The sequence below is a fragment of the Chenopodium album genome, chromosome 2 (genome assembly GCF_948465745.1).
Source record: "Chenopodium album chromosome 2, dcCheAlbu1.1, whole genome shotgun sequence".
Lineage (NCBI taxonomy): Eukaryota > Viridiplantae > Streptophyta > Magnoliopsida > Caryophyllales > Amaranthaceae > Chenopodium > Chenopodium album.
In genome coordinates, this window is record NC_137835.1 from 5,851,806 (window position 1) to 5,864,004 (window position 12,199).

At 33.6% G+C, this 12,199-nt stretch overlaps 2 protein-coding genes across 2 annotated transcripts; both read right to left on the reverse strand.

Annotated features, from left to right (window-relative positions):
• Positions 1–1,005: 1,005 nt before the first annotated feature.
• On the reverse strand, positions 1,006–3,581 carry LOC145594200 (2-alkenal reductase (NADP(+)-dependent)-like). Its single transcript, XM_081650536.1, has 7 exons — positions 3,509–3,581; positions 3,120–3,370; positions 2,674–2,857; positions 2,292–2,458; positions 2,020–2,102; positions 1,795–1,921; positions 1,006–1,505 (listed from the first exon to the last, which is right to left on the reverse strand). Exons 2-7 carry the CDS (start codon positions 3,351–3,353, stop codon positions 1,257–1,259), a joined length of 1,044 nt encoding a protein of 347 aa, XP_081506662.1. The 5' UTR covers positions 3,354–3,370; positions 3,509–3,581; the 3' UTR covers positions 1,006–1,256.
• Positions 3,582–3,854: 273 nt separating this feature from the next.
• Positions 3,855–9,405, reverse strand: LOC145580953 (hsp70 nucleotide exchange factor FES1-like). The gene is made up of 9 exons (XM_081638034.1): positions 9,104–9,405; positions 8,201–8,450; positions 7,010–7,101; positions 6,344–6,494; positions 5,781–5,908; positions 5,459–5,617; positions 5,039–5,224; positions 4,465–4,671; positions 3,855–4,296 (listed from the first exon to the last, which is right to left on the reverse strand). Exons 2-9 carry the CDS (start codon positions 8,436–8,438, stop codon positions 4,276–4,278), a joined length of 1,182 nt encoding a protein of 393 aa, XP_081494160.1. The 5' UTR covers positions 8,439–8,450; positions 9,104–9,405; the 3' UTR covers positions 3,855–4,275.
• Between the last annotated feature and the right edge of the window lie 2,794 nt (positions 9,406–12,199).

Here is a 12,199-nt window from a genome sequence, read left to right on the forward strand (position 1 = left end):
AATTGCAGCCTAAAAGTTCGTATAAATTGCAGCCCGATTCAACTTTTTCATCGGTTTACATGTCAAAAAATCTTCGGTTAAGGTTTTAGGGATCATTTTAGTCCTTAGGGTTCCGAATTGAGCTCGGAATTTGCAAAAAACATAGCGTAAGTGTTTCATTTTTATAGTTTCCCACAAATTGATACATTTTTGTTACACAAAACAAGCACTTGCGTTATTTTTTTCCTAATTCCGAGCTCAATTCGGACCCCTAAGAGCTAAAATGGCCCCTAAAACCTTGTGAAGAAAACCTCTAAGAGAGTAATAAGAGAGAGCCACAAAGAAAAGTGAGGAGCTTGAGATCATCTTTAATCTCAAGTTAGTTAGTGTTCCACAATTGTACTTTGTCAGAAAATATTGTTATCCATCCAATTTAGGTGAAGTCATATTGTAATCTACTATTCCCTCAGTCCCATAATTAAAGGCAAATATACCATTTTGGGTGTCCCAAAATATTCCTCCTATTACTAAAAATAACACCTAATCATTATTTACTTTTTTATCTTTCCCATATATTATAAATTACACACCTAAAAAATCATTACTTAATTTTTCTTTTTTTCATACAAAATACACACACACCTAACAAGTCATTACTTACTTTTTAACTTATCCATATAATATTCTCTACTTATTATTCCCATACAATATTCTTTACTTTAATTTTTATCTTTTCCAAACAATATTTTCTACTTTTTCCATCCTTCTTAAAAAAACCGAATTTTTAAGAGTTATATTTGCTTGTAATTATGGGACGGATGGGGTATTATATTATAGTGGAAGTTTTGGACTACTAGTCCCGCGGTTTTTTTTATTTTTATTATTATCATTATTGGGTTTTTCGTATTAACAAAAATCTCTTGTGTTACTTTGTTCTTTTTATTACTATTATTTTGTGTGAATGGTAATGTTATCTCCGTCTCAGCTACTAACACTTTAACGAAAAAGAAAAAACTCTCATAAAAATTAATCAAACGGAAGTAAGCTGAGTAAAATAAGACTAAGGTCTTATTCACTTTACCTTACAAAAATAAATACTCGCATTCATTAAAAATAAAGTATGCACGATGACCAAAAAAAAAAAAAAGAGAGCTGAAATCTAAGGAACGTACGACTATGGACGATGCGCCATGCACCAAGTTCGTATTGTTTGCTTAAACACAATTTAGTGTAACATGAAATCACACAATAGAAAGAGCATTTAGACTTGTTATGATTTAAACTTGAATGACAACTTTACCAGAATTGGAACTGGTAAAAAGTGAGGCCATGCTATCTAAAAAGCTTTCAATACCCTTGTTAATTTTAAGTTTTGAGCTTAGTTTTTGTTCCTTCAAATATCCACCCATTTCTGTTGCAAATTCCCCAAATCGATGAAAATATGACCGTAACATGAAGCCTTGCATGTGAACTTCCTTTCCAACCATATTCAATAGATTTCTCACCCCTTCCCTTTCTGTCCATACCTGTTCAAATGACATAATTAATAATTTACGTTTAATTTGACATATAACTATAATATTTCGTAAATAGGCAAACTTTTATATACAACGAATCACAATAGCAAAAAAGGTAATTCTATCTAAATTTTAGCAACTAACAAATTAACAACGTTTGTAGATCACCCTAGATAATAATACACTAAGGTGTTGTTTAACTGAACTTATTTTCACTTTAGTTCGATTTTATTTTTTCACTCCTTCCATATGCAAATCATGAATAAAAAGAAAGTACTCTATACATAGTTATACTCACCTTATTGTATTGAGAAATCATTCCACAAAGTGGAATACGTGCATATGTATTCACATGATTGAGAACAGCCTCAAGAGTTTTGCCACCCACATTCTCGAAGTATATATCAATTCCATTAGGGAAGTACCTGTAATTAATTTAGAATTCAAATCCATAATTAATGCTAATTTAGATAGGGGTTAAAATGAGAAGATATATATATATATATATTACTGCACAAATTACTTGCTTAGAGCAGCATCAACATCTGTTTCTTTCTTGTAGTTGAATGCATCATCGAATCCAAATTCCTCCTTCAATAATCTCACCTACATAAAAATAAGTTCCGTTTAAATTAAATTATAATAGACATCACGTTTGTATGAACTTAAAACTAATTAAAACGTGGAGGGGAGATGGGATCGATGTATACATGTACCATCTCTAGCGTAGTATTATATATACACCTCCAACTCTCCAAGGACTATGTATAACAAAACCCAATTATAAAAATGCACCTTGTCATCAGATCCAGTGCTACCAATGACGCGACAACCTTTGATTTTAGCCAATCGACCAGCAATCATCCCAACACCTCCAGCCGCGGCAGAAATGAACACATTCTCCCCTGCCTTTGGCTTCCCTATTACTTGAATTCCTACCCATGCTGCAAATCCTGGTATCCCTGCACATTTTTCCCATACATACTACTTTATATTACAAGGCTTTTCCACTTTGATTATATGACCAGCTCATCATCAAAACTGTACTCCCTCCGTCTTTTCAATTAATTAAGAAGCATTATATTGAACAAATAGAGCGATGGAGAGAACAATTAACAATAAAATAAAACATAGAGACAGAGGGAGTACGTAGTATCAAATTAAATCATCATCGTACCAAGCACATTGAGATACTCTGAAGGGCTGACCCCTAAAGCAGGATCAATTTTAGTAGTCACAGCTTGAGAGGGTATTACACTATACTCAGCAACTGGCATTTCTGAGCAGACCACCAAATCACCCTCCTTATATTTCACATCTTTTGATCTAATTATCTTCCCTACTCCATATGATACAATAACCTGCATTTAAATTCCGTTTATTCCAATTACAATTATTGTCGAAAGTAAGAAAAAGTGACCATAACTCTAAAGATCAGCATAAAATAAAATTCTGCAGAGAAGCTTAAAAGAACAAGGCCTAAGACACTTAAAGTAGCGACACTGTACTATAATATTTGATAAAACCAATGCAAATGTCTTTTTTATAGCAGCAAAGAAATTGAAATAAAATGGTGTTATTATTAATAGAAAGTCATACGACATTTGCAACAAAAAAAAAAACCTGGTTAATGGGATATTGGGACACATTAAGGCCATCCTCTTCAATACCAGTCATTCTTGAGCGCAAATAAGGATCAACTGAGATCCAAAGGATCTGAATAGCAACATGATTTTCGGGGATGGAATCAACGGCTAAGGATATGCTCACGGTTCTCAACTTAAGATGATCCGACGATGGTAGACCGTCTCTAGCGTAAGCTGCCATGTACCATTCTTTACTCTGTACCACCTCCATTTCTTTGATATCACTGTCTAAATCATACACAAAATGGTGATGATTGCAAAGATGGATAAATATCTTAATTTTGTGCTTTGATAACCATTAATTAGTAATGAGTTGAAATAATAAGTACATCAATTTAGAACCACGCATATTGTTCCACATCTTACCAAGTGTACTATCTTTATCAAGGAAAAGGATACAACATGAGAAAAACGTTTGGCCTTTAACTGCTCCTGTGGGGTGTAATGGCCTCTTTATTAATCTACAACTTGTACTGTATTATGTCACCTTATCTATACTTCGTATATGATAACTTTGATTTCGGGAGGTAATAAGTCGTGTAATGAATAATAATCGATTTATGATGTTAGCATTCGATTTATGATGGTCGTATATAGATTGAGGGGTCTTGAATTTGAGAATTCAAGTATTCAACAATTGATCTCTCTATTTAACAAACATTATATAATACTCCGTATTGTATTTGTATACTACTCACCGTGGGGGAAAAAATGTAGAAACAACGAAAAACGGTCGTATATTCATGAAACTAATGATATATACAGTACACTCTAACACAGGCTACACAGCTAACTGTGAAATCCTTTGGACTCCCAGAGTGAAAGACTAAAAGTACAAAGCAAGGCGCTTGGGAAAATATTTGTTCTTGTACAGTTCGCAACTGATTTGTCATCCGCGTATGAGTAGTGTATTACACATATAATACATTACTTAGATGTCTAATACAGTACTAGAATAACTAAACAAAACCCTATCTGAATAGTGTCAAGAACCATTCCATTGTCCCCTAGATTGCAGATTTGAATAGCTTTTCTTTGATTCCTCAACATTTTCCAAGGATCGCTGATCAAGCAAGCATCTACAACTAACAGTTTATGTTTCATAGAGTGGCAACGGCTCATGCTAAGTTGTGTTATGTAGGAACTTGAATTCCCTGTCAAGTTTATCACACAAAAAAGATTTGATTTCAGAGTCCATGAGCAAATACTTGTCAGACACAAGGAAATACTGTGCCCAACTTAAGTATTTGTTTCTTAACTAATATGAAGTATTGTGCTTAATAAAACCAACTGTCTAACAAGCGTTTAAAGAAGAGACGTACCTTATTGAGCTTCTTGTAAAAAATCAGTTCCACCTCTCGACGAAGAATTTCCACATCCTTTGCATAATCGCTTTGATCTTCCTCCTCCATTAACTGCTGCAGTTGCAGCCTCATTCTTTCCAATGCCTTGTCCAAAGCACAGAAGTCCTTCAAAGCAGAAGCATCAATCGTTCTAAGTTGTAGAAGACTCTTAATTGCAGCAAGTGCCTGTAAGAGAAAACAACATAATGTTCAATCAACAGCATAGATACAAACATGTTCATAACTATTTCACAGACCATCAACATCCAAGTTATACTCGACAATAGAGGGAGACAGAACAAACAGCTATGTTACATGCACTTGGATACTCATATCAGACACGGACACTAGACACTCCTATTTTAGATTGATTTTCCATTATTTTTCACCAAAATGAGGCGTCAGAATGAAATGCCCAATTGCCAAGGATCCAACAAGGGTAATTGGGCGAAATGAAATCCGAACAACGAAAAACATTAAGAAATTTGGGGTGTGAATGTTCAACAAGCACATTACCGATTCAGATTCACAACTAACAAAATTAAAAGGGTACCTTTTCCTGGAGATCAAGGTCATCTGACGATGTTAAATTAACTATCGCCTTCAGAAAAACATGATCTCTGAAAAAGGGAAGCTCTGCCTGATCAGCATTCTGTAATTGGGACTCTGCCAAATCACCAATAAGAAAGACGCATTTTCGGCGTAGTCTGATGTCAAAGGTAGAATTGCTCAGTATATCCTGCAAAGAAGAGAACATTAATGCAACTTTCAAGCCCTCTTAAAATTAAAGCTAAGCATGCCCTAATAATAGCCAAGGGAACCCAACTCTCTTTTAGTTCCATGTTTCCATCAATATGGCCTTTCTTTAGTATTTATCTTTATTTTTATGTTTCCAGAATAGGATGAGCAGATAATGATTAATGAAGGTGTTAGTTGGATAAGCCAGATACCACCAGAATTTATCCTAATTTACCTTAAGCGTCAAGTCTCCAGCTTCCGCATAAAAATTCTCCTGGCCATTTAAATTGTTTCTGACTAAGGCAGAAACTGCATACAATGCTTTGTTGGCCTCTTCCACAGCATCAGATTTCACCATCTCCAAGAGCTTCGCCAGTATACCAAAATCCAAAACCTGAAATCCACAAGTAAACTTATCACATAACATGAACAAACATCTTTTAGCCATTAGTGAGGTTCCCAGTTCATAATGCATTTTCGTGAATGTATAGTGAACACATACAGCTGTATCCTGCAGCAAAAATGCAGAACTACTTGTGAAGAAAAGATAAGCTAACCTGCTTCTGAACAACTGGATTGTTCTGACATGCTTTTCCAAGAACCCAAGCAGCAAGTTTCCTTACATCTGGCTCAGCATTGTCAAGCTGTCTTATAACAGCGGCAAGACCCCCAAGTTTGTTCAAATCTGTTGTAAAATGACGAAAGAAGTATTAACCACCTAGAAAGCCCTATCCAAAGTAAAATAAACAAAACCTTTTTGTCAACACACTATCACAATAAAACAATGCTGACTTATGTTGGAGCTAAAAATGGTTTTTTGGGGGACAAAATCAGAAGACCCCAAATTGGGGTGGGAGTGGGAAGGTGAGGAGAGTTTGCTAGAGATTAAAATGTCAAAAAAACATGCCGATGCAGCTCTAACAAATTCCACAGTCAATACAGAGAATATAAAGCGCTATTGTTGAGTATGTCCTGCAATCCTGGTCTTCAAGGTTCTAAAATATTACTTTAAAAGTTCAAAGAACTCTAACAGTCTAAACTGCAACAGGATAAAGATTGGTATAAATAGAGAGTTGGAACCCTAAAATTGCAATATTAAGCTTCTGTGTATAGGACATACCATTGGCATTATCAATAGGCTCAACAAGTGTCAACAGCTCTTCCAGAGCACGAAGGCGGTCTTCCAAAGAGAGAGAGGAATTATTCAAGTCATCTATTGCAATTTTCATCAGCTCTGCATCTGAAGGCATTTTTAACTTTTCCATTAATTCCTGGACACAAGACATACCCATGTTAGATCTAATAGCATTGCCAAAGATTCAGGTGTATTGCCACAAGAGAACAAATATTGGAATTTATAACTAGAACAGCAGAAGGATTTCTACTAAGTGAAATTATCTCGAGTGAACAGGAACATGTTGCACTAACGGGAAGGTTATAAAACTTATGATGAAAGCAGTGACATCTTAATTTGTCAAGTAAGTGTGTAAAATACTTCTTCACACCTATAATGTTTAGCACATCTTTAATTTGTCACTATCAGCAGATATAAGTAAATATGTTGCTGGGAGCAGGCATAAACACAAGATATTAGCTAAATTATAGACAATGTTCTTTTTCAAAAGATCTACAAGTAGCAAGGTAAGACAGTTGAACAAGGAGTAGCTTAAAGCAAGCTACATAAAATTTAAATTCTTCACCAAAGAAAACAAGAAGGCAAAAGTAATGATATAGAAAAGACCATTATGTTTTGTTTATAGCATTTTGAGTATTAAAAGATAAACACCTTAATTTCTATTTGACGCCTCTTCAGGTCATCATCAGACAGGCGCTGCACAGATTTTGCACCTTCCTTTAACTTTGCTGGATCAGAATGTCCTGTAACATCAATAAATGCAGAAATAGAGATGTCACTTCACAAGAAAAACATGTTGCACACAACATGCCTAGAATATACATTCAGTGAGGAGACTTGTGCAAACACTAATCATATGATAATTCAGATTGCTGTAATAAATGTCAAGTTATTTCCATATAAATCTGTGGGGTAAAATGATAATGCTTGGCAGCTAAAGGTGCACCAAAAGAATATATAAAATGTGGAGTATATCCCTTTTTTTTTTTTCTTCTTATTTTGAGTGGGGATGCATGAATAAACTCTTTGACAATGGAGATTCAAATAGGTGAGTAAATATGATTACACTGCCACAACGGGATATCTGACACAAAGGAATTCAAAAAATTTAAAGATAGATAAGAATTCCCTTTATATGAACCATGAAAGGGGAGCTCTAGCTACTACTCTCTCCTTTGAAGACAAAACCACTAAGCATTTAACAAACTTCCGGATATTTTTCTGCCACTTCATGGCACACTACTCATAGTGTAATCTAGCTAATGACTAATCAAACTATTTTGAATACTCCTGGCAACGTCTAGAATTCTCCCACTGGCTACTACACTATATAAAATACATGCCAGGGAATAAAACGCCTTAGCAAAAATCAAGGCCTGCTCCCTCTAACACCAAGTGACAAACCCAGATTTTGACTCTGTGTATCCTTAATTTCAATCAGGGTGATCCACCATTATGTGATTTACTGCATAGATAGCAGTCTAAATTTTATGATCCACCATGTCATCTAGTGTTAGCCTTACTTTCTAATAAAAAACAAGACAAGTTAGGGCCAGCAGTATTAATATAGAGTATATACTACAGTTAAGACTCAGATATGCAGTGTAGCGGTGCCATGATGCTAGAATATACAGTGACACCTATATGTCTTATGCAACAGTGTAGAATGGGGAAATATGTACAAGTACTTAGTGACTGAAATTAAGGTTTTACATATCAAATCAAGGCTGATATCCAGATAAGGAAAAAGACAATTCTAATGACATTAAATGACTTTAATAAAAATAACAGCAACCCAAAGATACTACTCAACAAAGCATAAAGAACGAAAAAGGGCGATACCTATTGCCCACTGTAACATCCCATCAAGAGAAGAGAAACCACCATCAAGCTCATCATTGTCATCCAATGCCTCAGGTTCTGCAGGTTGCGGATTCTTTAACAATTCTCCTTCTTCTTTACCAGTCGACCAAAACAACCCCAGAGCTGACTTGTTAACCCGGCCATCACTTGCCCATGCCATCGCAGCTGATATTACAACTACTACGGACAGAATAAGGCTCAATCTAACAACCCTCATCTTGTACAGTATCTAGAAAAAAAGAAAAAAAAAACATTTGCAAGAATTCCAAATGTCTGTCAGCTTACTAATCCTAAAAAACACAAAATCAAACTAGCATACATAATATACTTAACCATTCAATCAAAATCACCAACAGACTATTAACTTAATAAGTACTTGATCTGCACATAAAAACCTCCAATTCTTGAAAGCAATAACACACAATTATTTCCAGAATTTTCTATACCATATTTCAAAATTGAACCCAATTTGTAAAAATAGAAGGCTTTCTATAAACACCCATTATCAATCAAGCTTCCCTAGTCATAATCACAGTAATTTGTTCTTCCCATTTCTATCAAATCAAAGTTCTTTCATACAAGTTTCACTACATTTCTACTTCAACCAAACAAACAATTCCACAAAAATAAAACCCATCAAAATCAAAATTAATAAACCCTTGATTTAGCTAATCCCCATCAAGAAATTGACTTAAAATCCAAATTACAAACCTAAAATACACCAAGATTCAACTTTAAGTAAGATTAACAACAAGATTAATGGGCACGTAATTAATCTTCAACAAATCCAGAAGATTAAGCAAAATTAAGAATCTGGGTAATGATTTAAACAGCGAGAGAAAGGGTATTTTACAACAATCAGAGAAGAGAAAGAAAACATACTGATTATTAAACTCAGAAATTGAATTTCGTCGAAGAGAGATTTCACGGAGGTTTTTGGCTGAGGAAACTGTATACGAGTTTTTTTTTTTTTCCCCTGTGTAATAAAAGTTGAATTGAATTAAAATGGGGAAATTAAAGAAAATTGTTTAATGTATTTTCGACGTTTACATCAGCTAGCCAATGACATTGCAAGAGATCTGTTTGCACTTTATGTTTGGACACATAGGATGAAGTTTCTAGAGGCTTTTCTTTTACTTTTTTTCTGGATTTGCCAAAAAAAATGATCTGGAAGAGAGGAGGAAACGTAGGAAATGGGAACCTGTGTATTGGTTGTTGACTGGAGGAGGTTAGGGGCCTAGGGCTAGGGGGCGCTGGGGCGGTGTTGTTGATGAGCCGTGGCTAGATTGGGCAAATGACCCAGTTGTCCGGAAACTTGATAAATTGAGTTGATTTGAAGTAAAATTGGCCCGACTTATTTTTAGCATGATTGAATTTAGTAGATTTGAAAGTGATACGAGTTGGGTCTGTTCTCATTGACTGAACTTTGACCCAACTCAGCTGAACTGAACTGAAATGAATATTTTATAAAAGAAGAAAATTAGGAGTTGAACTGAACTGAACTGAACTGAATTTCAACGTATGAGAACAGGCCCTTAGCCTAAACTCTGTTATATGTCCCCTCTTGTGATCTCAAAGTTATAGTAGTGTTTGTCAAAGTTTTGCTTACTTTTATTAGACAATATGTATGTACTTTAGCTTTTTAGTATATAATTGCTGATTTTGCCGAACACTTATATTATTACCTCTTACTTTGATAGTAAACCTCTATCAATTATTAATTGACATCTACTAAAGCTACCCACTATTGTTAATTTTGCTGAAGAGCCAAATGGAACCGAAATTTAAAATTGGTGGGAGTAAAATGGAACATGGGCCCATTATTGTAGCCAATAAAAATATGACAAAGTAAGGTTGTATGTAGGGACCACATACAATAATTATATGTGTAGCCTTTACCAATATGTATCCACATTTTCATAGTTTCGTGATCCAAAAACTATAGGATTGCAGACCTATATTATAATTGGGCTTTGCTTGAAAGTGGGCTACCCTTTAAATGCAACTTAAATTCATCGAGTGTATTGCGTGTGCGTCCAATTGCTATTTGAGAACCCCTCTTGCAAATCTGCAATACGCCCATCCATATTACACATTTACACCAATAAGAATTTGGAATAGTAATAATAATCCAAGAAAAGTCAGAGATTCTTATAGTTATGTACTTCGTATATATCTCTCCACTAGGTTAAACCCCGTGCAAATGCACGATTGTTGAATAATTATGATAATAATATAATTATATAAAAATTAATGAATCGATTCATCAGGTATTAAAGTGCATGAAATATATTAAAACAATTAAAACATGTGAGAGAAAATATTTATAGTTATAATGTGACATGTGAGAGAAAATATTTATAGTTATAATGTGCAAGTTGATATTTTAGGAAGTTTATTTTAGATTTTATATAAAAAAAAAAAGTCATAATCTAAATGCAATCTTTATTTATATAATAACGATGTTATTTAGAAAGTAATTTTGGCGGGAATTTTTTTAATAATATGTTGCCAAGTGTTCCTACAGATTCGCTTTTAGTAGTATGTAATTGATTTTTAACCTTCTCATGGTTGTAAGTAATTTTATAGATTCTTATATTGATGTACAATTTTTGTCACATAATTGAGTGTTTATTTTTATTTTCAATAGTCAATATTTTATGTTGAAACAAATCTAACAATCTCATACGGAGGATATTTTATCTTGTAAAGTACTCCGTATGAAGTATTGTTTAGCAACCAGAAAATAACTACGGTCTACGAAGTAACAATTACTTATTTTTGTCAAGTATTTTTCCACAACCACAAAAGAGATGCGGAGTATTCTGTAGTATAACAATTAACCAAATCAACTAATACGACTAACTAAAAGCTAGCAACTATCTATTCATAGTCTCCTATCATTCAGCTTTGTTTATTTACGTGTATTTTATTTATTTATTTATTTATTTAATCATTGTTGGATTCCAAAACCAGAGCTAGACACAACGGACACATAGTAATCTTACTGAAAGACAAAGACATAAACAAGAAGACAATTACAGCAAATATAAAATGAATAAAACAATGTTTAATTTAGTGTTCCTCGACCCCCTGTAGTCTGTGGGATTGTACATTTGTTTCTTCAAAATTTCAAAAATGATGATTATATTTAATATAGTATTAACATGCACGAGGTATGAAATCCTTTTACACTTTTGAATTCAACATATCTCTTGGAATCTTAACCTTACTAAGCTTGAACTTAGTTAAGACAATTAACTTTTTAGTCATGCTTAAGCCCTTTAATGTGGTTGGTTGATTGTTTTATACTCCAACTTCATATAATTACGGAGTACTCAATCACTTTGGCTTGGGAGTATGGAAATTTCACCATTCACCATATGAATGGGAAAAGTGAAGAAACAAAACTAAAAGTATAATGCAAAGAGATATGATTGTATGTAGTTGGGGTATAAGATTGGCTTGTAAAATGTCTAGATTTGAGTAGAAAATTTTATTTGAGTTAGTCTATAAATGAGTGTGTGATGCTTATTATTACATATTTTTTTCAGAAAAATTAATTTTAAAGAATGTTTTAGATTAGATATAAACAGCTCAAATAAATAACAAAGTCTAATTAAAAAATGTCTGAAAATATTATACTGGAATAAAATAAAGCGCGACTTGATTCCTTAAGGTCTTGATCTTTTGGATTTCTTCTCAATTAAGATCAAGCCAATTCAGTTTAATTTTGTTCGTATTATTATTATGATGATTTATTCTTTTCAAATCTCTAACTTTTTCGACTCATTCAAATAAAACAAGTTCTACAAATTTGCAAGTTGCAATATGTAAATATTTCAGGTAGATAAGAATAAGTTGAAAAATACATTTGTATACTATAATTATTAGGATCGATAGAGTATATGGCTAATAGGCAAAGAAACAATAAAAGAAAATGCAATTTTTAGATTCCAAAAGAAGTAAAATACAACC

Coding starts and splice junctions, on each gene's coding strand:
- LOC145594200 (XM_081650536.1), bottom strand. CDS start 3,353: ATGGAGGTGGTACAGAGTAAAGAATGGTACATGGCAGCTTACGCTAGA. Junction 2,459..2,673: donor AGAGTATCTCAATGTGCTTG/GTACGATGATGA, acceptor AAAAATGTGCAG/GGATACCAGGATTTGCAGCA. Junction 1,506..1,794: donor TGATTTCTCAATACAATAAG/GTGAGTATAACT, acceptor TCATTTGAACAG/GTATGGACAGAAAGGGAAGG.
- LOC145580953 (XM_081638034.1), bottom strand. CDS start 8,438: ATGAGGGTTGTTAGATTGAGCCTTATTCTGTCCGTAGTAGTTGTAATA. Junction 6,495..7,009: donor GGCGTCAAATAGAAATTAAG/GTGTTTATCTTT, acceptor TCTTGTGTCCAG/GAATTAATGGAAAAGTTAAA. Junction 5,909..6,343: donor GCCTATTGATAATGCCAATG/GTATGTCCTATA, acceptor ATTTTACAACAG/ATTTGAACAAACTTGGGGGT.